At 41.5% G+C, this 27,955-nt stretch overlaps 1 protein-coding gene across 7 annotated transcripts; it reads right to left on the bottom strand.

Annotated features, from left to right (window-relative positions):
* Window positions 1-4,590: 4,590 nt before the first annotated feature.
* On the bottom strand, window positions 4,591-26,115 carry ARFGAP1 (ADP ribosylation factor GTPase activating protein 1). 7 transcript variants are annotated; one of them, XM_018073819.2, is made up of 14 exons: window positions 25,933-26,115; window positions 22,303-22,366; window positions 21,293-21,402; window positions 19,830-20,001; window positions 19,101-19,201; window positions 18,440-18,529; window positions 17,701-17,797; window positions 16,266-16,322; window positions 15,283-15,315; window positions 13,914-13,943; window positions 12,189-12,245; window positions 10,550-10,609; window positions 9,280-9,356; window positions 4,591-8,829 (listed from the first exon to the last, which is right to left on the bottom strand). In XM_018073819.2, the coding sequence occupies exons 2-14, from the start codon at window positions 22,360-22,362 to the stop codon at window positions 8,502-8,504; spliced, it is 1,272 nt and encodes a 423-aa protein (XP_017929308.1). In that variant the 5' UTR covers window positions 22,363-22,366; window positions 25,933-26,115; the 3' UTR covers window positions 4,591-8,501. The 7 variants fall into 7 exon arrangements, with proteins under 7 accessions (XP_017929308.1, XP_017929310.1, XP_017929309.1 ...); XM_018073821.2 differs by lacking the exon at window positions 10,550-10,609 and having other exon boundaries at window positions 9,280-9,350; XM_018073820.2 differs by lacking the exon at window positions 13,914-13,943 and having other exon boundaries at window positions 25,933-26,113.
* Window positions 26,116-27,955: the final 1,840 nt, after the last annotated feature.

Genomic DNA, 27,955 nt, shown 5'->3' with positions numbered 1-27,955 from the left:
AATTCTCCCGTGATTGTATTGCTCCAGGACCCGCAGCTTTAATAAAAACACCACCAAGCACTCACTTTCATTATGAACTAAGAAAAGCTTTCATTGGGAAAAAAAAAACCAACAAAGAACAAGTGACAACAAAAGAAATGCTCTTATGCAACAAGACACGGAATCTGTGTCACCTCCACTTCCCCATTCCTCAACATTAGAACACTTAAAACTGTCAACAGTCCTTAACTTTCAGCTCCCAAACCAGTGTGTGGGTGTGAGACTTTGAAGCAGGGCACATGAGTTTAGTTCCCTCCGTTCACCCTAAGGGTGAGACTCTTCAATGTGTTTTTTAGGCCACTCAGGTGTTGCAGACCACTGGGATGGGGACATGGAGACCTCCCTGCCCCTGCTCTGGGACATCTCTCGAGGTGCATCTCTGCTGCTCCATCTCCACAGAAGCCTCCCAGGGCTGGATGATCTCAGAGGTCTTTTCCAAGCAAAACGATTCCATGATTCTGGGAGGAGCAGACATCAGAGCAGCACTCACAGCTCCCCAGCATGGTCTGGACACCCTGAGCTCAGTCAGGGCCCTGCCAGGTGCTGCACAATATGTGCTGTGGCCAATTCTAGACCCACATTTCTCCCAGAGAAGGAATGCTCAAGCTTCAAAGGTGGGAAAGTCTCCTGCTGTAATGGGAATGTGCTAATTATGTTATAATTAGCCTGGACTAAACACAGCCAAAGGAATCACTCCTGGCAGGGGAAGTGTAATCCTATCACAATCCATTAAAAAGAACTGTTGGCTATAGCTGTGCCAACCTGTATCAGGGGTGATGGACAGACAGCCCTGCCCCAGCTCTGTACATGAGTCTGCTGCTTCCTCATCATAAAGAAAGGCTGCTACATTGGCTTAACAGAAAAGGGACAGGGTAACAGGGACAGAAAAGCCTAGAACCTGGTATTTTTTACAGCCTGAGCTTTAAACTGCCATCATCCAGTCTGGTGCACTCAGCCAGAGAGAAGGGAGAGCTGAAATCCCAAACCAGTAAGCAAAATCAAAGGAGTATATGTGTGTGGTTGGAAGAGAGGAATTTGCATCGTTTTGCTTAATGCAGCATGAAAGTCACCAGCAGAGGACAGGATGGGGCTGTGGATGAGCAGATACACAAGCAGGAACACATTTCTAACCCTGCATCCAGCTATTAGAACCTCATGGAAGAAGTTCCTCCAACAGTGACACAATCCCCTCTAGAGGAAGGAAGGAGAAGTGAGGCTCTCCACCAGCAGCGTCCATCCTACCACAAGCTCTGAAAGAATCTTCATAGAATCATAAAAAGTTTGGGACAGGAGGAGCCTTCAAGGTCATCTAGTTTCAACCCCCCCACCATAGGCAGGGACACCTTCCACTAGACCAGCACCTTCTGTGTGAGCTGGTGAGTCCCCCAGTCCTTCTTCACAACCAGTGCAAGAGAGGGTTTGCACTGGGACTGATCCAGAGGAGTTTCAGCCCAAGGAATACATCCAGCAGAGTGCAGCTGGCAATAAGACTACACAAGAAAATGGACAACAGCCCAAGGAAGATTCACCAGTCCTGAGCTGGGGCTTTGCAGCCACTCCTCACCATATGAGTGCTTCCCTCTGGCACTGATGCTCAGACATAATTCATCTGATCGTGTCAGTCTCTGTGTCACAGTTCCTGTCCCACTGGCCAAGCACAGCTGAGCCATTTCACCTCCGATGCCTTGTGGGTTCTGGGAGGAGATGAGTCAGAAAAGCAGGTGAGTCTCTGTCTCCATCACTGGCAGAGTCCAAGGCACGTGTGGCCTTCAGCAGATGATAAAAAGCCCTTCACAACCACCATCACAGAGAGGATGGGCATTTAACAGACATGGAAACCGGTAATTCCATTCTGCAGAAGTTCAATTTAACTAGCTGGGGTATCACCAGCAGCCTAGATTACACAAGTATTTATTCCACTTCTTTGATGTGCTTCATACTCCATCACAAATTCTATGACCAGGTGACCACACCTTGGTGTGGACAAAAGGAGACTTGCAGCAGTCTCAGATTCAGATTCTCTCTTCTTGCCAGTACTGCAGTGACACTGGGGAGCTTGACTTGAATGGTGAAGCCCTGTCTAGGTGGACTAAATTTGTAATTCAAGTTCAGTGCATTGCATTGAGCTGCACTCCAAAAGTGACAGCTGATGGCTGGAGTCAATAGGTAATTTGAGAAAACAGAATTAAAATAGCAATTCCCTCCTGGAACTGTATCAAGCTTCTATGTAAAAACAACACAGAGAAAAGGGTCTGTAAAGAAGAAAATTCCTAGTTTGACCTTGATCACAACAGCCTTTATATAGGCTGGCACATCAATTTACATGTATTAACCATCCATGTCAGCAGAGTAGGAAAAAAAGATGTATATACCAGTGGGTTTTTGCCCTAAGTAGTCAAACAGAGTTACATTGAAGGCAAGATGAGCAGTCCAGTACAGAACTGCTGATATTAAGCAGGAGCACTTCAATCAGAAGTGGTGATTTTTTTTTTCCTAAAAGACACACTCCAGCCTTTCTGCATTTCCTGGCAGGAGCTGATCTATCTATTGTAAAATTCAACAGCCTCAGCAACGCTGAGCAGCCTCTCTGAGGGAGCACGTTTTGGCAGGGCTTAAAGGGAAAGACAACAACTGGTTTACATACTGTGCAGAGCTGATAGCACTGGATTTTCCTGCTTGAGCAGCAGTCATGGTCCTGCTGAGGTACAACACGACTGTTCTTGGCAGTCTAAGCAGCCAGTTCCACCACAGACTCGGTCTCTCCCATTTGTTCTCTGCAATTGAAAGTACAAGGAAGCTTCTCCTAGGAAGTCTTTTCAGTGTTTCTTTCATCTCTTCTGGTTTCAGTCAGTTTAAACGCTGCCATTGGGGCAGCATTGGTGAAATTCAGGGATTGGAGGTAATGCATCATTTGAGGATAAAAATGCAGGCTGGTTTAATCTCGCCTAAAGCGAACGTCAGCACCTTGCTCAGAGGAGGAGGCTGACCTTTCTTTTCCTGCGTTGCTGAGGAGATGCAGCTTCCTGCTGACAGAGCACAAATGGCTGGAGCCAGGACAGGCAGCATGTCTTGGCCTCCTTGCAAATTAGTGACTGAACAGACGATGAGCGATCGCGCCGCACGTACGTCAGAGCTTTGGGTTTTACAGCTTCCCAACAGCACAACTCAGCTCCACTGCTCTTTTTCTGTGGGACTTTCGGTTTCCACCCCATGGCCACACCCTGCAAACCTTTGGCAAAGCAGTGGAGAGGTGCAGAGCCTAACCTGTGTACTGGGCTAAGCCTGTGGAGTTTGGGGACGTGGTGGTGGCCAACCAGCTCCTGAGAGCCCACCCAAAGCGTGTTGCAGAAGGTGGAGTGCCTGCGGATGAACATACTGGAACAGGTGGAGCGCACAAGGAAACTGGAAACATCCCCATTGCCTGCTTGCACACCTCAGAGGGCACACTATCTGATTCCTTCAAGTCAGTGAGGTGTGAAGCCCTGGAAACCCAGGGAGCCATCTTCTGAGCCTGCCCGTGCCATGGAAGTGTGCAACCAAATAATGACAAACCAGCTCAAAAACTTACTCACATTCCTGGGATCAGAGCACAGAGCACAGCTGTGAAGGGGCACAGAAACTTACCCAGCAGAAGCAAGTGGACATGATAATTCAGTAGTGATCTGACTTTCCTCAACTCAATGACTGGTATTTTCTGGTCTAGACTCCACTTTTTCTATCAGCTTGTACTGACTGGGCTCAGTTTGAAATTCAGAATACACATTACTGCTTTCATGGTATTTTGTATAAGTTGCTGGGCTCTGTATGTTGTCAGAAGAGAGGGTTGAAATCCTCTTTCCAGAAACAGCATATCCTGTTTACTTCTAGTAATCCCATGTGAAAACTTTGCATCTGACTCACAGAGCAGCCCATATGGCAAGAATGGACACAGTGCAGTAATACCAGTGACATTACCCAACTCCAATGCCAACTTTTTTTTGGTGTAAAAAATCAGTAAAATTACTCCCACAAGGCAAGTGCAATTCAGTCCTGCTGACCAAGAACATAATAAAAGATATTTGAAATTTAAATAAAGCCCAGTGCAGTCACCAGTCATCTGGAGTACTCACGTGGCTGCCTGGCTAATGAAGGAAACTGGAATCTTGAATGTGAACCATCATCACCAGCTGAAGGATTGGCCAGAGGAATCTCACTTTTTGGAAAGGAAAACTGCTTCAAAAGTTACCTTTTTCTGCTGTGTTAAGTGCCTTTGTAGATAAGCTAATAAAAATCACAATACATAAATCTATTAGCAATTACCTTGCTTTCTATTTTATAGCTCCCCTTAAATTAAGGAGGCAACCAGTGTTGTCTCAAAACTGTTCCGAATTCAAATAGACCTAAAATTAGCATTTTAAGTTAGACTGTGAAATTCCAAGGAAATATAAAGATGTTTTTGGCTCTGTCATTGACATTGGTAGCTTCCATTACTAGCAGGAAAGAATATGCCTGACACCAGCACATGGGTTTAAAATTAACTTAAGTCTGCTGAAAAAGGGCTGAACACTGTTCTGCTCCATATCTCTTTGCTTTATTATAATGCTCTTTAAAAGATGACACTGCAGTTCAAGTCCAGAACCACTCTACAGAACAATGAATAGTGTTCACTGAAATCGATATTCCTGTGAACTTCACAAAAAACACAGCAGGAGAATTAAAGATACAGTACTCCATTACTGACTAAGTTTCTGCTGGCATGAGAATGAAAGTGGGTTCTGCAACTAGAGGCCACTAAACCATTAGGATCAAACTCCAGTAATGGACATTGAAATGTTTCTTGATTTCTGTTTAAATCACTGATTGCTCAAACCTTTAATTGGGTCACTGAAATGCAATATTCCCAAAGTAAGGTCAGAACTGAAGTACTTGTGTAGGCTGCTACTCTCCAAGAGGACCACTGTATCTTTAAATGTATCCTGGGTTAAACAAAGGTTTTATCTACACTTGTTAAATTATTGCACAGACCATTACACTGACAAGTACATTATGAACCCATGGAATGTTACAGTCTGGCCTGGAAAATAAAAGCAGCAGCATTATCCTTGAGGTCCCAACCATGAGGGAGAGCTGGCCAAGCACTTCTTGAATTGTAATCATTACTAACAGGTATAAAGACACAAATGAAACACTTTAAAATAATCCCTAACTCCTAGGATTAGGTTTGGGAGCATTCTCCAAGACTTTCACTCTTTTTCAAGTGGCACTTAGCTTGAATGTCTTGAAATTTTTCTTTTATCAGATTACCTGTAGGAATCCAGCTGCTCCGTATTTTCCAAAGTTGAAGCCATACAAAGAAATAAAAGACTTAAACACCAGGAAATTTGAACCACCACTGCAATGTCCAATTGTTGCAGCAGCCTTTTCACCTACTGCACCATCTCCTGGCAATTTGCTTGTACGACTTCAAATTGTGACAACATGGAGTGGGACTGAAAGGGAAGCAGAGCCCACTGGTCACCCACAGCACACGGTGACAAGATCACTTTTACAAATCACACGCTCAGATTCATGGCTGTATCTTCACTTAGACAGGCAACCTCAGCTCCAGCAGGCTGCACTCAGTGCCTCTGCTACAGTGCTCCTCATCAGGCCAAAAAAAGAAGGATCTGGGGAGAGGTTAAAAAACCAAATCTGATTCAGAAACACTCGCTCCGCACATGCAACTTGCTCGGATGCATTTCTTCAAATTGCAGAAAATTCCCACCTACTTTAAGAAAAAGTAAAATCCAATAAAACAGAGGCTTTGTAAAAGAAAATGCCCTCATTTTGTCCTCTCCTCTGGAAGACATGATCAAAATGTTCAGACTCTGACAAGTCATTACAAAAATACCAATTTGCCTCTCAAACTGAGACCAGTTGGCATAATAGTTTGTGTCTGCAGTTACACTTTCTGCTGTCATAATGGGTTCTTTTAATCTTCCAGTAACACCTTTCTGGGAGTTGCAGCATTTTGTTGCTTCTCTCCAGCACTTCAAAAAAGGAGATAGCAAAACTTCTGCCTCCATCTCCTCAACCAGAAGAATCATTACCCAAAGCTCCTGCTTGAGCAGGGCCCTGGCTGTTTAATTTGGAACATAAAAGTTTCAAGAGCTACAAAAATAAAATCAGAAGAACAAACAAATGGCTCATGCCAACCATAGCTGCAAGTGATACATAAATAAACCAGTTTTCTCCTGGGCAAAGCTCACAGCTGAGGAGAACGTGCACACACCCCCCACAGTGCTGTTGATTGAATGGCCTCTCCTGCCACGAGCTATTTCAGGAGATTTATGAAAGAGAAACTGTAATAAATTTGTATAAAGGAAGCTGAATCAGCTTCGGACTGGGCAGCAGACACGTGACAAGGAGGCAACAGAGGTGTGTGCATAAAAACTCCGAAGTTATATTTGACATGCAACTAAGCTATGACAAAGTTATACTTGGAACTGGAGAAAAGAAGAAAAAAAACCCCTCGTTTTACAGTCAGGCTGTAAACTTCTGCCAATGGTACCAGGAGCAGAATTGTAAACCGAGATCTCTCGTGCCTTTGGCACTTCAAAAGGGTCGGTGTCAGCAAGGATGTGTTGGGAATGGCTCAGCCTGGAGAACACTTGGGTCCTGAGCAGCTCCAGGTCCTGCTGTAGGGGCTCAGAGACCACGAGCTTCAGAGACCACGAGCTCAGGAGAAGCAAGAGGGGAAAAAAAAATCCCAGTTCTTGCAAGGACAGGGCAAGAGAAGACTAGAAAAAATACTGTGTTCACCATCTGTAAGATCCTACTAACAGAAATACAGAGCCAGGCTATAAATACAGCTACTTCTACTTAGACTTAAGCCTTTAAAATCTGCTGCTTTTGAGGAATTCATGATTTTCCTTCCTTTTAACACTCTTGATATTACTATAAGCTCAAAAACCTCTCTGAAGAGGAAAGAAATGACGCATTATTTAAGTTTTGACAACACTGGTTGGTTGTTGAACAAATTAACTGACTTTAAAAAGAAAAGGCTTTTCAGGTAACTATTAAGATTTACAGGGTTCACAGGAAGAACTCCATGCTGGCAGTAAAGCAGACTACATAAAACATGAAGTTTTCAAGCGAGCTGATTGTTTTCGTGCTGAATGTACATTTACAACCCATCCCCAAAAATAAAATGGGATGCCTATGACACCTCTGCTGTTAAAGTCACAGTTCTTCTGCAGAAGTTATGGTTTGTGTCATGCAAAGCAATTTGATGGGTCAAAACTGAGACATAACTGAATCTTCTGTTCCATTCCTTAATGCTGACAAGGAGTTTCTGAAGTTTCCAAAATAGTGTTTCTTTAACAAGATCCAGGAAATGTGGAGAAATGCATGACAGAGAGAGAGATACAGTTTGACACATTAAAGATTCGTTTGGAAAACATCTGCTTAAATTAAATTTTACTATTAAATCCAGACATCTACTCATCTTGAAAGGGGCTTGCTGCCAGGCTCTTCCCTTAGTGTTCTCATATTTTCCACCCATTTTGTCTTGCTGGAATCTTCTTTATAAATTTGTTTCACTGCCAAGCAGCAGAAAGACTTCATTTTTATCAGAATCAGTACAGTAGATGAGTAGAAGGAAGAAAGAAAAAACAGACCACATAAAATACTCAAACTGGGGCAAGGGTGTAGGTGAGGAAGGAAAACACCACAGCTTTGCTTTTTGTCTGTGTAGCAAAGCTGCACAGTGTAAACTCTTAATCCATTGAGTAGGGTGGGCAAGTACAGCCATTCTGGATATCCCTTGATAGCTCAGGTCAAACCTGTAAGTTTACACAAATAATTATCTAGCTCTAGATTCCTTATGAATTCTAAGGGGAGAAACTAAGTTTTAAAATACTAAAAAAAAAAAAATAAAATAATGTCATAAAGTTTAAAAACAAAGCTCCAGTAAAAAATACTTTAAAGACCATCTTGAATTGCCAGACTTAACGTAGTCAGAGCAATACATAAGGCATTTGAGCTAGATCTATTCAACTGCAGTTTGCTCATTTAATAACTATCTTTTCAAGTCACACCCTGTCCTTTGTTTGCATTAAACACCTCAAATCTCAAATTAGATGAGGACTGGATGAACACCTATGAACCTATACATGCAAGGTTGTGCCATGAAAGTGTCCTTGCACCGACTTTTCTCATTTGAGCATTTGTGTTAAGAAAGTCACTGTGGCCAATAGTGCAAGGAGAATACAGTTATCACTATCCTTAAAAAAGGGAGAGCCACCTTCATGTGATAAAAGATTCAGATGCTACTTTTTTTTCCCCTAAACCAGGATATAAGAAAGGAGAATGAATGGGAAGCACAAAAGTAACAGATCAGTAAGGTCAACCATGATACTCCAGTTGTGTGTAAAACTTTCTCCCCTCCACCAGCCAGCACAGCCTCCCTCTCCTCGCTGTGCAAACCAGGGTTTAACAGAGTTCTAAAAGTCATCCCATGCATTTTTTGTTGCCTTAGGAGGTTTCCTGGTCTTGCTCTCCCCTCCTGCGTTTTCCCAGTTGGTCTCCCAGTTTTCCCAACTGTCGCTGTTACTGTTCTTGTTGGAGACCGTTCCCGAGCCCCACACGTCCCAGCTATCGGAGCTCTTCTTCTCTGTGGAATTGTCCACATAGGTCCAGCTCTCACTGCTTGGAGATTTATGAGCTTTTGGTGGATCTGAGTTGCCAAAGGTCTCCCAGAAGCTTTGATCTACAGCATTGTTCTGGTAGCCCTCCCCTCCACTGTTCTGGTAGCTGTCTCCCTCAGCTGGTCTTTTGTGGGGTGGAGGGGAGGGAAAGGAAGGAAGAAATAAATTAGTTACACCAAATACAATAATTTTAAAAAATGACCACAAAGAAAACTACAATTCTACTGCCCTTTGGTTAAACAAAACTAAGGATAAAGGGCAGAACTAAATATATTGCTCCAAATGGCATAAGCTTATAGTCTAATTCACAGATTTTATGACCAGCTTTAACAGTCCCAGGGTAGGGAATATGCATTTGGAGTAATTTTTAAACGAAGATGTGTGCCCTGTTTTGTTCTCAGTTGTAAACAAATAGTTATATTGAATTCCTCCCATATTACATAGAGCAGGACTGCTAGCAAAGACAGAATAATTTCTAAATACTGAAAAATTACCTGCCACTACACTGCTGAGAATGTACAGGAGATAAAACTATGCATCTAAAGAGACACAGAAAGTAACTACAAAAAGTTACCTTTCAGAATTATCATCTGGTTTGCCCGAAAAAAAAGTGGTGACGTCTCGCCATCCCTTACTTCCAACTCCCTGAACCTAGAGGAAAAAAAAGACACTCCCTTCATTTGGGCTGATCCAACCCCTCTGCCAGGTGCAACAGCAAAAGCCACAGCACAATCCTTCCACTTGTTGCCATAAATAGAACACGTTTCACCAGAAAATTTAACTCACAACTCATTAGTGTTTTTGATGGGCAGATTTTTGATTGATGTAAAGAACACACATTTCACAGCATCGTGCTGCTGGAAGAGCTGAGAAGCAGGTCAAGTTTAGCTTTTTCCCCCATCGCTGTAACATCTTTTGAATTCTCTCCTGGATTTTCTTGACAAAAATACTAGAATTACTTCTTACATAAAATTAAACTTAATGACAGCACTGACGTTTTGATCTCACGATTGTTGTAACAAGTATTTATATTTCTATTGCTTACAAAGCTACCTTCACTCTGTTTCAGTATTACTGCACTACCCATGTAAAACAAGCCAAAAGTTGAGTTCTAGAATAAGCATGACTGCTAGGAGAATCCTTTGGGGGTTATTATAATGGACTGGCATTGGATTAGAAACACAAATTCTGAAGTGACACCCATGGATGGTGCTATTCTATGTCATAGATACTGAGGATGAATCTCAGAATTCAGCCTTGGAGGCACCAGGCTCTAAACAGAACAGGTAACATAATTCACTTTATTCAATTATGCCCAAAGTCTAAGGCACTAACTAAGCTGGTATGTGAGAGAGCCTCCAGGGCTGACTTCACAGTGCTAGAAAGACACACCTTCCTATGTAAGACATGCAAGGTATCAAAACAGGTATAAGATTGTGCAGGATTTCTGTGCTTGGCAGCCACAGGCAGCACTTACCACATCACCGAGCAACGAGAGCGAAAGAAGACAAAGGAAAAGGTGCAGACCATTAGTAAGTTTAACTGTACCAATGTAACACAAGCTGTCTCCATATTCTCTCTCACATTTCCTTTCTGTGTTTGGGACACTGGCTGGCTTACAACCACACCATGTCCTCAGTGAGACTGCTGCGAGGACCACACCACACCTGTACAGCTTTTAACATCCCAACAGAAGGACTGTCTGCTCAAAGTTCCACTTTCCAACTTTCTCTCTTCAACACAAGCAGATGAAAGCTGCACTGTGGTTTTGTATCACTTTTGATAAGAATATGGAGACTGGCTTGTTGTTTGGCCTCCCTGAAGCCAGGCAGGCCACCTCATACCTTGCTGGCCAACTGCGATACCCCCATGGTGACCTCCTCAAATATTTTCCCCTCTTTCACCTATGTGAATCAAAGGATTGATAATTAGCCACAAAACAAAGTATTATTGAAACTCTAAGACAGGCTCACTTGTGCTTAACAGCTGAAAACATAAAGTGTAAAAAGAAAAAACAACCCTGAACTGAATCAAAATATATTTAAGCTAAAACTAACAACGTTAAGAAGATGTTGATCTATAATGGAGTGAACCTTGGGAATGTGGGAATTTATTTTACAGATATACACACAGTTTGAGGAAGGTACCATTACACTATTGCTGAGCATAAAAACACCAGTAAATAAAAAAATCTGCAAACATGAAGTTTTTTATATATATTTTACTGGATACAAAGATGTTTTTTAGAAACTTAGCATTTCCATTTTATTCTCTCTCCTTTATAGATGCTTATTTAAATATTAAAAGGGTTTTAAACTTTGGTCAAACAGAACACAACTGGTGCCTTTTACCAGTTAATAAATGGCAGCTGTTCCAAAGCAAGTGACTTTGTATAACCATATAGAGAATACCTATTTTAGTTAGGAACACTTATTTAGAACTAACAACACAACATCCTAAGGGAAATAGAACTATTTTTTAAATATAGAATGCATCATTCCTCATTAAATTGCCCTACAAAATAAAAATCAGCTCAAGGAAATGCACCCTAAAATAACCCTGAAAATAAGGGTTTATTTAGAAATAAGTTATGGATAATTCTAGGGAACAGAAAACCAACTAGAGTCTTCTTGTGTGGTTTGAAATACCACATAAAGAATGGTGAATTAATAAAGGTAATGTAAGAAAAATTATTTTGCAATGTGATTAAAACATTCTTTTCAAATTGAAAATCAATCCAAATCCCAAAGTGGTGGCATTGCTTCTCTTAGGATAGCAAAGATAGTCTGCTTTATCAAAACCAGTGTATTTTAAGAAAAACTATGCAGGTAAGTGGAGCACCACATTCTCAGAAAAGACTTTATCAGAATTTTGGAGCTGACCCAAAATTCTAAAGCACAGAACAAATGCAGGTCAAATGGGAAGGATGTAAAAGTATGTTTTTTTAAACATATGAAACAGGAAGGCAACATTTGACACTGGGGAGAATCTCTGACTAAAATCTGTAGTATCAGTGATCACTGGTCACTTCTGAGGAAACAAAGGTTGGAAGAACATGTTATTTTTATTGATGAACTGTCCCCATTCATCTTAAACATTTACTTTGTCCCAAATTCTACCCCCAGATGAACTACAGTGGCTCAAAGATGCTTGACTGAACTAAAACAAAGCTGACAGGCAGATGACTAAAGCACTGGGAACTTAACAATCAAAGATACTACTACTAACATATATATATATATTTTAAAAAATAACTGATTTCAATATGAATTTAGGGTGCATTTTCATCCTGTCCCATCTTCCATTATTGAAAGCATGAAATCTATAAAATGAGAAAGACTGGTGGAGGGAATTTACTCTCATTAACCTTTCTTTGCTAACATCCTGCTTTGAATTGTTTGATATTTCCCCTTTACAGAAGGACACACTGCCTGAGACATCATAACCATTTTTCTCCAAGTCATTTACTAGTTCCAAAGTTACCTTTTCCTGTGCAGGTTTGAGAACATTTTCATTTAATGTCTGACCTAACTCTGATGCCTATTTAAAAGCAAAACAAAAACAAAGTCAGTTATATTTTCTTAAAAAACAAAAACAAAAAACAATAGTCAACACCTTCTGCAGCCTCATTTTTAAGCAGTATCTCCAAAAACACAAGAAGCCTTAAGCTTTGATTCACAGAAGCAGAATGAGCTGAAAAGCACACACAATAAAGTGCTGCAGGAAACATTAAAAGGCAAAAAAAATAAAATCAGATACAAATGGCAATAGATGCCCAGAGCCCAAGCAAAGTCTGGCCCTGCATTGGAAGCAGAAGCAATGGTTCAACCAGCAACAGCCTCCAACACGGGCCCCTTGCTAATGCCTTCAGCTGAATGTTTGGAAGAACTGACCTCATCTACCCTTATTTTTTTCCTACTAATGGAATTACTTTCAGAATTAGATCTTTTGTGCCTAATTTTTCCCCAATTCTTCCGTCTTGTAGCGCTCCAGTTGTAGTAACAGCCCAAGTGTTTCTGAGCAATACACAAGAGCCAAAGCTGTGACAGAAGATTTTTCTAATCTTTTTTAAAGCCCCAGGTTTGCAGGGAGAAAAAACAATGAACTTCAGAAATCTACTGCAATCCAGAACAAGATGCATGAGGATATTGTACTTTTGAGGTAATTTACAAAAATGTAAGCCCACAGTGTAAGCCACTAAATTATTTTCATTAGACAGTGCTGACAAGGACAGCAGGGTTTAGGAGAGTTTCACTTGAAATCATTCCTTTCCCTATTAACATAGTAAGCCTTTGACAGATTTAAACTTTTCTTTGGCATTGTCCTATCACACTGAGTGCTTTCTGAATTATCCTGGTTAATCCAAAAGGGCCAACATGCTTGCCAGGAAAACATTACTCCTAAACATCAGCAGAGACTAAGGAAGCTTTATTTCCTAAGGGTTTATATGTTATCACTAACATTGGTCAGGCTGTGAGCCTTCATTCATGTTCTTCCTGGGAATGGATCACTTTGGAGATCTTTCCTAAGAAGCCTTTCTCTTACCCACAGCACTCCCCAGATTCTCCTCTTTTCCCAACCATTATCTCCAGTACTTCTGCTCCTTACAGGCTCAAAGTTCTTGGAGAAGCAAAGGCAAAAGGTAACCTTGCTTCCACCTAGTGGGAAATGTGAATGTAAATCATATAAGGCTTGTTTCCACTGGGAGTGAGGTCAGAAAGTTTTTAAGAAAAACAAGAAAGGGGATTTCTCATCTTTGAATGAGTCAGAGATCTATTAAACCTGGCAAACTGTTTATGTTATATAATAAAGAGTGTAATACACTCACAGTAACAGTTTAGGTGTGCTAAGTGGAGTCACTGCTAGAATTAGGAAGAATTCTTACATCATCCCTCTTCCTCAAGCAGATAATTTTGTAAATATGGAATGGAAAGGTACAGTTGTATTTTCCTGAAATCATCCGTGCTTATGGAGAGCACGGATAGGAGCAGAGTCACTTCTTGGACTGTGCAGAGCTTGGATATCTCTGTCCTATTTGACCTACTTTAAGTAGGTTTGAAGAAATATCACCATACAAAACACACAACATTATTCTAAACAGATCTGATGTAAGGCAGAAAAGGAAAAGACAGCTCAGGAGCAAATGCACATATTGAGCACGAACAGTGACAAGGAGTCCATGCACAAGAATATATGTGAGGGTGTTACCGGCTCTGGCTGCTGCTTGTAGCCCCAAAACTTTACCCAGAGAGCAAAAGAGAAAGAGCAAGGAAGGTAGAAGCAGCTTTTAGCAACAAATTGGCAGCATTTTTTCAGGCAAGTTAAGTAGCATGAACCTTTTCCAACTTAAACATCTACTGACAAGACAAACAGTGAAATGTGTTTGGTCCCTGGGCACCGAATACACTTTTAACCGATATACCACATCAGAAAGATGTTACATCTGTTCTGCAAAGCATCAGAAGTTTCAGGAACAAAATTTAAGGTTCAGTGACACAGCTTAGATTCTAGAGCACCATGTTGCTGAGGTCCTTGTCAGTAGATGTGATGAGCTTTGACACTTAATATTGTATTTACATTTGTTAATAATACTAAAGAAAGAACAGCTTCTAAAACCACCAGAAGGAGGGAAAGAGGAAGAGCTGTAGAAAACTTAGTTTTTCTTACATAAGCCAAGCAGCAAACACTTTAAGGCTTTTAAGTAGGAAGTTTGGGTGCTTTAAGAAGACATTTTTATTGCAAACATGCCCAAATGTGGCTATTTGGAGGATTAATATCCCAGTGCATACACCTGTCTGAACACCAACACCTGCTGCTTCACATTTGTTTTGAGCAACACCATCTATGTCTATGAGAAAGCAAACCAGGCTAATGCTGCACACACCAAAGAGTTATAGTTCAAGTAAAACTCCTGTATCATATATTAATATATCTAAGTCCTGTCTCACTCAGAACTTTGGCAAATTAGGAATCCTATTTTGCAAATTTTTACATTTGAATTTAAAACTTTTCCATGCAAATAGATCTTATGTGAGAGCTCTGTGTAATTCAGGTCTGTCTCTGTTTTAACCCTAGTTTGAAAAATTAAACGCTTTTGTCATAATGACTTTTTAAAATACACACAAGCAAAATTATTTATCAATAATATTAATATTATTAATAATATTAATAAATTATTAATAATAATGATTTCACATTTGTAACTTATTAGGCTTTAGCAACGGAAAGATGGCTTCCCTTATAATACATCATCATGAAAAGTGCTTCAAGATAGATCACATCTAGGATTTACAGAAATAAAATGAGGGTATTTTATGTCTGTAAGCTCTACTGCCTTTCCAATACACCCAACAGGTACAAAGAGCAGAGCAGCACTGTTTATTTCTTGCTTAATTTGATCACTGAACTTGATTGCAATTCCTATGGAAATAAAAGCTAGAATCTAAACATTACTGTGCATTATGGAGGAAAAATACACTGGCCTGTTGATGATCAAATCTAAATCAATTGGTACAGGCAAATACATGACATTTAAGGACAATTACAGTGAATAAGACAGAGTTAAATCTATAATCACCTTTTGACTTGCTTGAGATCCAAATCTGGTAGCCTGATAGTAAAAAGAAGCAAATACATTCAGATTCACCAGGAATAAACCCTTCAATTTTTAAATACACACATTTCCTCTCCAAAAGGAATGGAACCTTCGGCAGAATTTCACAGTGAGAAGAGGATATCCATATCACCACCTCTGGCATTCCAGATTGCTCTGGGGAAGCATAAGTCTTTCTCAGCTTGCAACAGAGGGAAGAAAGGATTTTCAAGATAGACTAGAACTTGGTGGGCCAACGCAGATGAGTATCAATATTTTTGTCTCTTATAATGTTACCCAAAGTAAGAGGTAATTGTTATGGTCATGGAAGTTTGGAATAATACTAAGCAAAACTGAAAAAAGTTGCAATGCATTATATTCACAAAAATATTTAGTCTCTTTCCATCATCATCTATGTAAATTGAATTAAATTCTCATTTCCTCTGGTTTTCATTTACAGTTAGTTGAATGACTGTCACTTAAGTGTGCCAATCTGCAGAACATGCAGAGCATGAAGACCATTCCTCAGTTTTTCCCAAATCATCCCAGCAGACACAAACTCTGCCCAACATGCTTTCTGTTTAGACTGACAGAAATGCTGTAGGTTGAGAGAAGACAAAGGAAAGAAAAATAGAAAACTATCAGCAGTTTGTAACTTGGTATCAAACTCCTGCTGAAGAATCCAATTTAGCCTTACTTGGCACCGACTGAAATTTCTACTTTATAACAAAAGTTTTTCCTGACTTCTTTCTCCTAAATCCAGTGGATAAATTTACAAAAACATCCATCCAGAAACATGACAAATGATCATGAGATCTGCAATCTGTATGTAACTAAGCCCTAGGCCAGGAAAGGAAGAGCAAAATTTAGTTTGTCCTGGTAAACCTTCTCAAGTTTCATCACTATTAGAACACCAACAGAATCCCTGACTTTACAAGCATTAGCTAAAATACATTTTATTTACTTACACCCTCTTTAGCAGCTGAGGCAATTTTGCTTGCTCCAGTTGTGAAACTGCTCCATCCCTTTAAAGAAAGCAAGGAAGCCATAAGCTATTTGTGAATAATAATAGCAAATAATCAAGTGCTCAGTATAACAGCTTAAATTAAGTCAAAATTCTCCAATACAGCTTGTCCTGTAGTCATAAGAACTACCTGCGAGTGAGAGAAAAAAATCACAGCCTCTCCTTTACTGAAATTAAGTGATGAATTTCCAGTATTTGTGTCAAACCAGGCTGCAATTTTGAACAAACCTGAGCGTTTCAGATGTTTTTCTTCTAAAAATGACTGTATGTGTGGGGAAAAACAATCCCATGCAGCAGAAGGAGAATTGGTTTCCTCACCAGGATGAACACCCATGCAAGTAACTCAGGCTCACAATAATGGACTAAAATCCCACTGTAATGTGTGTCTGTGGTCACACGAGGGCATTCCAACCAGAGACTCAGGGAGATCTGGACTCAAATAAAAGGTTCACAGTAACATGAACACGGTGTCCTCTCTCCTCTGCTGCCTCAGCACACCTGCAATACATCACAGATGTGGTTTCTAATCTGAACTCTCTGGTCTATAAACTATGACATACCTAGAAAATATTCAGCAGACCTATACTAAGCACCCTGTGGGATCACCTGGAATATTGTTCAAAGGTTCAGGCATTACCTATCTCCATTAAGTTCTAGTGAAATTACTTATTTATTTTTAAACAAACAACAGAACCTGGTGTGGATATTCAGGCCAATAAGCCTCTATTGAAGGCTACTGGCCACTAACCTTGGTAGAAAACCTTACTGCATTTCCAAGTGACTCCAAATCCCAAATATGGTTCAGCACTGTTACTTTGCATCCTATCAAAGCACCAATATTTCCCTGACTGCCTCTGACTTTATTCCCATTTTCCTTCAACAATGCATCTTTCACTATCTCTACTTGAATCACAACAACTGTTCAACCATATGCTGTTATCTCTTCACACGCTGTCACAAGTATTTCAAATGTTTTCATCACTGCTCAGGGCTTCTGGCACCACATAGACACACATTTCAGTTGTTTTCCACTGAACATACCTAATATGGTTAATTGATTTAGAGCATTACCAGCCTAACTGCTTCTCCCTACAGGTAATTACTTTTTATCCTTCAGCCCTGTTGAGTATTATTTCTTGATCCATTGCTACATCCTCATTCCCTTAGTTCTATGAACTGATATCAAACATAACTTAAGTTTTGCTCAAGTTTCTCCCCTCATTTCATCTTGTAAAGTCTACCAGTATCTTCTTCACTCTTTTGCATCTCTCTGTATCTACCTGCAGTCTTCAGTTTCTCTTCTCTGTTTATATTCTCCCAAAACAGGGGATACAATGGAAGAAAACTGAGGTCACAGAAAGCTTCCAGCAATTCCTTACCGAGTACAATGAAGACATAGCATTATTCAGGAAGTCATCCTCTTTTTTTGGAGGGTTTACTGTGTTTCCAAACCCCACATAGCGATTCTCTTGGCCACTACCATAAGATAATAAATGAACAGTATCTGTATCAGCAAGCATTCATTAAAACTATTAAACAAAAACTGAAAAGCATGAAAGAATAACAATTGTTTCTACACCTGGGGAAAAAAAAAGGTCCTAAAGCACCTAGAACCCAAAGCCCAAAACCATTTGCTTCAGGAAGATGTAACACCAAGGATCCACTGAGAAATCCTTGCAAATTACAGTATCCCTGTCCAAGCTAATGATTCTCCAGGTTTAGCAGATCACTGATATTAGAAAGCTGAGTAAATCCTAATAAAATGATACATGAAAATGAGGAAAGAAAGAAGAAAACACTGTTAAGTTTTATAAATCCCTCTGTTTAACTTAAATCACTGTAAGACACAACAGACAAACAGAACTCCCTAGTTTGAAGCCCACCACAGTAACATTTGGAGTTACAAGCTTTCCCTTCAATGCTCAAACATCTTTGTTATACAAATGCATTAAGAGACACTTTCCTTCATCTTACATCCCAACATATTTATAATACTAACCCAGTCATAACTGCTCACTAGTGAACCAGGATCACACTTGTGCAGCTGTAGTACAACATCCAAATCTTTGTTATGCCACAGAGACAGGCATTCAAAAAGGTCAGTAAAGATTACATTACCCTTGGTAGGAGCTGACATCATCATTTAACCAGTCTTCAAAAGCCTTGTCAGAAGAGGCAGTTGCAGTGTGAGATTGTCCAGCAGAACTTCTGAAATAAAAGATTCAAGTAGTAAACCATGTAAAGCAAATCCCCCCCAGCTCTGCAATGCAGCTTGATGTATATCATCATAATACAGATGAAAAACGGATTATTTTTTCTATCTATCAAGTAAGGACCTCTAATGCAACCACTAAAAGCCATGAAGTGCTTGTTCCTTTGATTTACAACTGCTTTTTCAGTTAACTTGGTCCTTAGGGTGCACAGAGTAACAACCACTACATGCAAAAGCAGAAACACAAAACTGCTGTGGTCCAGCTTTGATGCTCCTGTTGGTAACGAGCACCACAAGGGAAAAAGCAGTTTCCTCTTCCCTGGCATTCAATCCCAAACTGGCACAGCACCTGTGAGTGACACAAATGTTTCAGGTGCATTACAAGTCAAGATAAAACCAGCCTGGCTTTGCTGCCCTTGCTCACTTGTCTCTGCCATGGTTTAAGGTTCAGGTGGAGGAGGTGGGAATTATTACACCATCATCAACAGAATAAAACCAGCAGACATTCAAAGACCAGGTTTTGACCCTGCTGTATCTTCAGCAACATTAGATAACAAGGATACATACCGGTGAGTGGAAGAGAGAGGCATTTTAGGCTGAGGTGGGGTCCAGTTCCTGGCAGGAGAAGTTTCAATAGACCACTCCTTGCCTTCAGCCACTGTAGCTACCTAGGAGAGGCAGGAAAACAGTCAACAATGCCAGGTCAGAGTTGTCATGCAAGTCATACACTGGTTCTGTATCGTGACAACAAGTCATTGTTCCAATTTGCTGCCAGCTGCAGAGATCAATTAATTTGTTTTCCCAAGAAACTATTTTTTTTCTAACTCCCAGGCTGTGATGTTGAATTGAACATTGGTTTTATTTCAGGCAACTTCTTCCAGCAGGCACATTTGGTTTTTGAACTTTTCAGAAGGGGGCTGGGGAGTCTTGTGGTTTCAATTCCTCATCCCCACCACAGATGAAAGTGCAATATTGTCTCAAACTTGGTTTTAGAGATAGTTGCCCCGGATAAGGAAGTTGGTCTCAGAAAAGCTCCTGCCTTTGCTCCTGCCTCCCCAAGACCCTCCGTCCTAACTGCACCTTATCTCAGTCACACACTATCACTCCTTTTCTGCCCAATATTTGAGACATTAACCCTCCAGGATTTCAGTCTCTCACACTTACCCTTTCAGGAACTATTGCAGAGGTTCCAAAAGTTGCTACTTGCCCTCCTCTGCCCTTTCAAAAAAAGTGCTTACAAAGTACTTTGACATTTTCAGGTCGTGGGGGTGAGGACACACACAAAACTGAACTTACCTGGTCTCTGAAGAGAGCTGCAGCTTTGCTGTTGTACTTCTCTTGCATTGTCCAGCAGGGATCATAGTCATCTTGAGACTCTAAGAACTGTCGAAATTTGCTGTTGCCTCCAGCCTTCATTTTCTCCAGCTCAATATCCTTCCACTTGTCCATGGTTACAGAACGTACAAAACTGAAAAGCAGGTTTGTTTTATTTTTTTTAATTTTAAATCACAGCTTGTTATAATTTCCTGCTGTATCAACAGGGACAAAAAAAAAAGCTTATTATAAGCTATCTCAAAAGTTGAGAGTACAAACATGTTAGAGAACACTCTCCAAGTACAGAAAGACAGATCATCATAAGAAGGTGGGCAGATCCTCACCGAAATAAGCCAAAATCGTGTCATTTATTGGCATTTTAAAGAGACAATCAACAGAAGGCAAGTGACAGAAAAAGCAGCTTTCTTCAAGAAATTTCTTTCAGGAATTAATCTAACCCACCATATAAAAGAAATTTTTGCCATACTTCACTCTGCAATTTTTTCTGCCTATTATCACAGTTACACTTCAGTGACCTGCAAAGACACCTCCTTGTCTCAGTCCCTGCTTTTGCTCCCAATGACCATCAGGTACTGGACAGCTCAGCTGCTTAAAACAGCCTTTCCTAACACCTGACCTCATCCCAGGGCACTTGTGACTGCAGCTAGCATCTCAACTCTGCTTTCAGTCATAAATTCTTGCTCAGTAAACTGTATTAAAACATACAAACAAAAACAAACAACCTCCCCCACACACAAAACAACCCCAAACAGTGCCTTGTTGTTAAACACAAGGTCACAAAGGAGGGGGAAAAGGCTCTTTAACACTTGTAACTTGTCTGATTTCTTTTTCTTTCTCTTTCTCCCTAAAGAAATAGCCTTCATCACACCCTCATCTCAAGAATTTCATTTTTTCTTTCATGTAACATATGGAATAGTTCCAAACTCTTCTTTTCTATGCTATTTCTACTCAGTAATGAGCTTCAAATCAGCCCTTGTAAAGCAAAGCATGTACTTCTGAACGGCCCCCTTGCTTTGCTGATTTCCCCTCTAGACTTATTTCTTCCTCATTTGAGTAACCATCCCATGCTCTGCCCCTATTCCATATACACACACTGTGAGTCTCCAGACCTATTCCACAGATTCCCATCTCAGCTGAGGATGTTTCTTGGACAACAACAAAAATTATAATTTATATTACTAGAAAAAAAAAAAAAAAAGAAACCTCCTGAACAGAATAAAGCTGTTTTGGAAACTAGTTCTATACCAAACTAATTACAGACAAGGCGCAGAGAGCAAAGCCCACTTTGGAGAGGAACATGGAGCAAAACTGCCAGTGAAATGTTGGATTTGAGACATTCTATACATTCCAAAACAGCACATTCTGTTCACAGCCATGATCACTGAGGTAACCCAACCCAGTCCATGTCTGCTTGAAAGGCTGACCTGAGGTGAACTCCCAAGCCTCGGTGTTTTCCTGAGCACTCAAGACAGATCCAAATTCCATAGGTCACACTCACCCACTGGGGGTTAAATGCACCACATTCAAAACAGACCTGCGAGAGAAAAACAATTATCTCTGCAATCAGCCATCACTTGTCCAGGTGAAGTTTTCACACTACAGCTCAAAAAGTCAAATCATGAAAATGATTTGAAAATGATTTTACATGCCCAAGATAAGGGGAGAGTTCTTAGTGTTTGGAAACACCTTCCCTGAGAGCAGAAGCTTCCTTCGAGTATTTATTTATGCTGCATGTAAAGAAATGATCATTAACTTGGATTATAAAAATTACTGTACCAACTACTAGAAACCAGTGAGGAAATACAGATGAGCAAATGGAAATTACTGAGCAAAGAATTCAATTTGATTTCATTTCCACTTGAGGGAAGAGAAAGTAACCAAACTGAATTCTTGAGGTTTCCTTGGCAAAATAAAGATGCAACATCTAAAGTTTGGAACATTTATTCAGTCAGACTACAGTTTGGCAGTAAATGATAGCAGATCTAAACAGAGGTTTTTTTCCTTAAAAATAGCTTTATTGATCATACAGTGCAACAACTGAAGTTTTATGACTGGAATCACCACTCAAGGTTTAATGAACTGACCTGTCCATGGACTATGACATTTAAGGTTGTGTACAATCAAGTTACTTGAAACAAACAATTTTAATTAAGCTGTGCCCAAGACACCACTTGTTCAAAAGACTCCAGGGGTTTCAGAATAACTAGAACTTCTAGAAGACTTGTGCCAAAGATGCAGCAATGTATTATAATACATCTATGAATAAAAGTTACTGGAACTAACAGAAATATGAGACATCCAAATTCATATGTTACCATCAGTGAGCCATACTATAAAGACAACAGCTGTAATAGACCCCAACCTACATTTGGAGTAGGTAAAAAGAAAATTCAATTCTACAAAGCTAATCTAAAGAAAATCATAATTTTCTCACATTGTTCTCATCTTGTGCTCTGACTTCCTTGAGAACTTTCCTTGTTCTTGGACTTGCCATGATTCTGGAAAGGGAGGAAAACATAAAACTAAGTCACAATCAAGGATTTGATTTCAGCAAGATGTTCAGCCCCTTACAAGCACATCTCTGTGACAAAGAGCTTGGAATCCAAACCACTGACTCACAAGCAGTTGCAGAGGAAAAACAGACAAAACAAACCACCATAAACCCCACAATCTTACTTTTCCATTTACTTTGCACTTTTGGGGGGATTTAGTCATCTCAGGTCCAAAATTGGAAAGCTGTAATTCAGCCATGGCTGAAAAGGGGTTGGGGAGTGATAAACATGGAAACTCTTCTATGTCATGTGTTGTATCAAAACAGACTCTACTGGATGCTGCTCCCAGACCAACCCACTCCCCTTCCTGAAAGCACTTTACCCACAATTACACAGGATCACATGCATAAAACTCAACAGACCTAAGCAAAAAACAACAGAAACTCTCACACTTAAGAGAGCTGAAGACATTCCTAAAAGAGCACTTTGCTAGAAGATACAAAAAAATCGTGATTTCCCAGAAATATTGAGTTAATTATCAATGCAATTCTAAGAAAACAAGGCAATTATTGGGACCTTTCACAGAAAATAGAATTCTAGTTCCAACAGTCACGTCTTGCTGGCAGACCACATCATCCCACTCTAATTTTTATGATGCATGAAACAGCAAGGAGCAGAGTCAAGCTACAGCTAAAATCCCCACTAAGAGAAAAAATGTGATTCATACACAGTACACAGCCTGGAAAAGCCCAAAGTATACAAAAACATTCATGATTAAAAGAAATATAGTGTAGGGTGCAGCATAAGAGTGCAATTTAGAGGAAAAAAAAATCCTATTTCCAACTAGTAGTACGATATTTAAATTAACCTTAAATAAATAACATGTCTTCTTTGTTTTTACTTCCATCTTTTCATTTCTACTCCAGAAAACAAACTTCTAAGATGTAACAAGACAGAAGTCACCAAGCTGACCGGAAACATCATCAGGTAGTAAATCTCAAGCTTCCTGGTCAGTCCAAATACAAAGCATAAAATAGCAGGTTGATATTTGCATCAAATACTGGTCTGAGAGGGACAAGTGCCTTTATGCAAATGCCTGACAATACTTCACTGTGCTATTTGGCTAACCAGTCCTAAGTCCTTAAAATATCAACAGAATTAACAATCTTGCAATAATTTTAGAAGGTAAACGATTAACTCTTCCACAGAATTTCCACAGCCCCAAGGGATGGAAGGAGAACATATCTTCAGTATAAAAACGAAGGTTGTTATAAAAAGAAAAATGCTACAGGTAAGAAAACATTAAATTTGTATGACTGTGACATCAATTTCTTAGAAATCCCCAAAGCAGAGCAGCCTTTCTGTGAACTGCAACCACAGGGGTACAACAAACACAGTTATTTGCAACACCGGTTGACTCAGAAAGAAATAAACTCAGTGCTGTACCTACATATCATCACTGTTAAAAGCAGAAGTTATTTGCAGCAGAACTCACTGCCTTTTATCTGAAACGCTTATTCCTTTGTAAACATCTTGTTTGTAAACATTTTCTTTTGTAAATAAACATCTTCCTTTGTAAACATTTGTTGACAAATACTTGGTTCTGTGGAATTTAAGGGACTGTTTCCACTGATGTTTAGAATGTGCTGCCTTTCAACCTTAATTTGTATTAGACAAGCACAGGTAAGTTGTGAAAAAAAGTGGTTTAGACTGGAAAGGTTACTACAGTTACGGGTGAGTGAAATCTTCCCGTCATCCTGCATCCAAATAAACCCCAACTATTGTCAGTAATCAAACAGAAATTGTGTAACTTTCAGAACAGGAAAAGTGTGGCAAGCAAACCCTCATATAATGGAACACACCTTCTCCAACAGCATTCCAACAGCATCATTCAGTGTCCCACAACTTACTCATGTGCATGTGAGGAGGGAGATAGCACTGCACATAAAATGCATTTGCTCATGTCCTAAACAAAGACCATAAACACATTTACATGAATCAAAGTCCACGCCTTCAATTCCATTATTTGCCCCTGGTGAGACAAGGGAAAATCCTTCCTCTGTAGCACATAAATTAAGTAAATAACTCAGTAAGAACAGACAGACAGACAACAGTGCACACTCCAGGCCCTCCTCTTTGCCATGATTGCTATACTCTCTTTGCATGACAACTCCTCTTCCTCAGCAATTCATGTGCCCAGTGTCTTCTTGTACACTACTGACAACTTCCAAGCTCCTCTCTTTGGCTGGATGCTCAATCCTCTTACCATTATCCTTCCATTACCATTTTCCCTCCTTTTCCACAGGTTTTCATTCACAATAACCAACAAAGGCAATCTATATGCAAAGGTTTTCCAGCCTCAATGGCAAATGAGTATTGCTAGAGGTGACCAATTCTCATGCACCAGGAATTTGTCTAAAGAGTAGAAAGGGACATCCATCCTCCAACAGCCAATATCCAGCCCCCTTCAGTGTTTACACACAGTATGAGTTTCAGATCCCCAGCTCTTAAGCTGACAGAGGAAGCAACTGCTTTTGGTTCTGCCATAACTGTGGGGTATTTTTTCTTTTATAAAAACTTTTTAAAGGAAAGACTTTGGCCAACTGCAGTCTGAAGACATACCCATTCCACAGGCACCAAGTTCCCTGACCAAACCATCACATCTGCCTGGTGGGAAGGCAGAGCTTCATCCATACCATATCATCCAAGAAAAGCAAGAGTTGACTAGACTAAAGCCACCCAGCTTGTCACCTTCTTCTCCTCCACCAAAGCATTTGGAAATAAAGGAGAAGGAAAAAAAGTCATGTTCTAAGCTTTCTAAGAGGTAATGTCATTAGAGTGCCTGGTTTGTTTCCAATTATTTTCCCACAAAGTTTTAAGTGTTCAAATTATCTTTGTTTACACCCAAAAGCTGAGCCCTGGTAGCTGACTGGACACATAACCACTGTGCTGTTTAAGTTTCAGGAGTAAATCCTGAAGAAACAGCTGTGCAGACACCTTAAATAAATAAGCATTTTTTTGTTCTGACATAAACAGACGTAAGCAGTAATAAAAACATTTAGGAATAATTTTTCACTGAAGAATATAAATATTTTTGCCTAAGGGCTCGAAGGCGGAAATAGACAGCTTCACACAGAGCAGTATCACACTCTTATTTCCCAAACAGTCTGCTTCCAGAGCAAAACCCAGACATATACCGTGTGAATTTCCAGGTTAAGAATCTCTAGTTTGCTAAAAACTAAGCCAAAAGGCAGAAGTGGACTCGACACTTTTACATGAAAATGTGACATAACAGGACTTTGCTCCTCTGATGCAGCAGGAAATTCACAGCCAACGTGGAAAGAGCTTTGCAATTCAGCAAAGAAGAGTCAGCGGGTGACGTGGTCTGTGTGACTCCGTGGTCCTGAAGGCTCCCTGTGAATTCCACCAGGGCAAAAAGGCCCCAGAGGCTGAAGAAACCCTTCGAACCGCACACTGCCCCCACCTCCGCGGAGCAGGCACGGTTCACAGACACACCGGAGGCCGGTGCGTCCTGTCAAAGCGGAGCAGCCTCGCCCATTCAGCCGCCTTACCGAGAGCCCGCAGGGCCGCGGGGAGGGCGATGCCTTCAGCCACACCTGCGCTGCCTGGGTCCGAGCGGAGCCTCGCTCAGAACATGGCCGGGTTCCGGCCAGCGCTCCGGCCTCTGCTTCCTAAAGGAGGGGGGAAAAAACAACGCAGAAATAGGTGAAATGCGGGGCAAGGAGATGCCTCCTCCCCGCCACGCCAGCCTGGCACCGGCCCCTCGCCGCGCCCCCGGCACCGTCCCGTGTGACAGCGCGGGGGCCGGGGCCGCGAGCGCCGCAGCCAGCTCGGGGGCGCCGGTTGGGGGAACGAGCGCTTGCCGGACAGCGAAACCTCAGCCCGGGGGAGCCGGCGGGGCCGGTAATCGGGGCGCCGCCGGCCCGTTCGTTTATCCGGCCGTCCCGATCCCGGATCCCGATCCGATCCCAAAATCCGATCCCGATCCCGGTGCCGGTCCCGCCCGGCGCCGCCGACGTTGCAGGGCGCGAGGCATTGTGGGCGCGCGGCTTAACCCGCTGCGGCCCGGACGGGGCGAGGGAAAGGCGCCCAAAATACCCGGTTATCCGGCTTTCTGCGCTTGAAGGACAACCCCGGGGGCTTGGGGATGTTGGGGTGTTTCAAACCAAGAAAAACCGAAATAAAGCTTTGCGATGAACTTGCGCTCGGTGGAGTTCCAGACGGCAAAAACAAGCTCGGGGTGTATCTGGTGGGGGGAGGCTGCCCGGAGAGGTGAATTATATCGAATTATGGGTTTTCAGAGAGGCCACACGTTGGTCCCAGGCACGTTGAGGGGGGTGGTTTGGACCCCCGGCCCTCCCGTGGTGCTGGGGAGCAGCTTCGCTTCCAGCTCCGCTCGGTGCTGGTGTGGTCCCAGCGGGAGCACTGGGTGCGGGTTGGGGAACCACAATATAAGAAGGATCTAAAGCCATCTAAAGAGTGTCCAGAGGAGACCACGAGGATGGGGAAGGGTCTAGGGAAGCCATACGAGAAGCAGCTGAGGGCACTCGGCTTGTTCAGCCTGGAGGAGACTGAGATCAGACCCCATCACGATCTGCAGGTTCCTCTCGAGGGGCAGCACCAGCCTCTGCCCTCTGTGACCAGGGACAGGACCCGAGGGAACAGCCTGGAGTTGTGTCAGGGGAGGCTCATGTTGGGTGTTAGGAAAAGGTTCTTCACCCAGAGGGTGGTCAGGCACTGGAACAGGCTCCCCAGAGGAGTGGTCACAGCACCAAGGCTGCCAGAGCTCAAGGAGTGTTTGGACACAGGTGGGATTTTAGGATGTCCCGTGCAGGGCCAGGAGTGGGACTCGATGATCCTTGTGGGTTCCTTCAAACGCAGGACATTCTTTCCAGAGATCCTCCCAAAGGTGAGGGTGGATCAGATGGAAAGAGGGCCTGGAGCTGCTCTGTGGTGCCTGGAGGCACGTGCCAGGCGAGCACATTTATGCTATGCATTTATTTTTAATCATCAGCTCTAGGCACAGAGCAATGATTTAGTATTTACGTATGAATCCCACCGAGACGATATGCTGCTCATTTCAGTGCAACTCCTCGTCTGGCCTTCGTACTTAATAAGTAGGCTATTATCTTCCTATCAGTGCATGGGAGATTAACAGGAGCCATTTTCATTACCATTAATGGTGGCTACATACCTAACACCCTCACATCAATGAGAAGATAATGGGCCCTTAAGTGTGTGTGTGTAAGGAGAAGAGAGGGAGGGGTATGGAATATAAAGCAGACTCGCCTTAAATAGTTTGCTTTTCTAGTAAAGGAGAAAGTGATCTCTTCTGATAAACACCATCATTTTCTGGTAAACACCAACCAATGGGCAATGAAGTTCCCATTACACAGATGCTGTATTATAGGGCCAAATGAGAATATTAATCTTAGTTTTCCCACATAATTGGTAGATAATCCAGTGACAGGTGTTGGTGTTGGCTCTGCAGCAGTTCTGGAAGGGTGAATTTGTGTCCTCACAGCCTCAGGAGCAGTGTTGGGTGGTATCTTTCATCCATTGTGGTGCTGGACT

This window comes from Manacus vitellinus, unplaced genomic scaffold (assembly GCF_001715985.3).
Source record: "Manacus vitellinus isolate BGI_N305 unplaced genomic scaffold, ASM171598v3 scaffold_26_pilon, whole genome shotgun sequence".
Classification (NCBI taxonomy): Eukaryota; Metazoa; Chordata; class Aves; order Passeriformes; family Pipridae; genus Manacus; species Manacus vitellinus.
This window is presented reverse-complemented; position numbering and strand designations above follow the sequence as displayed.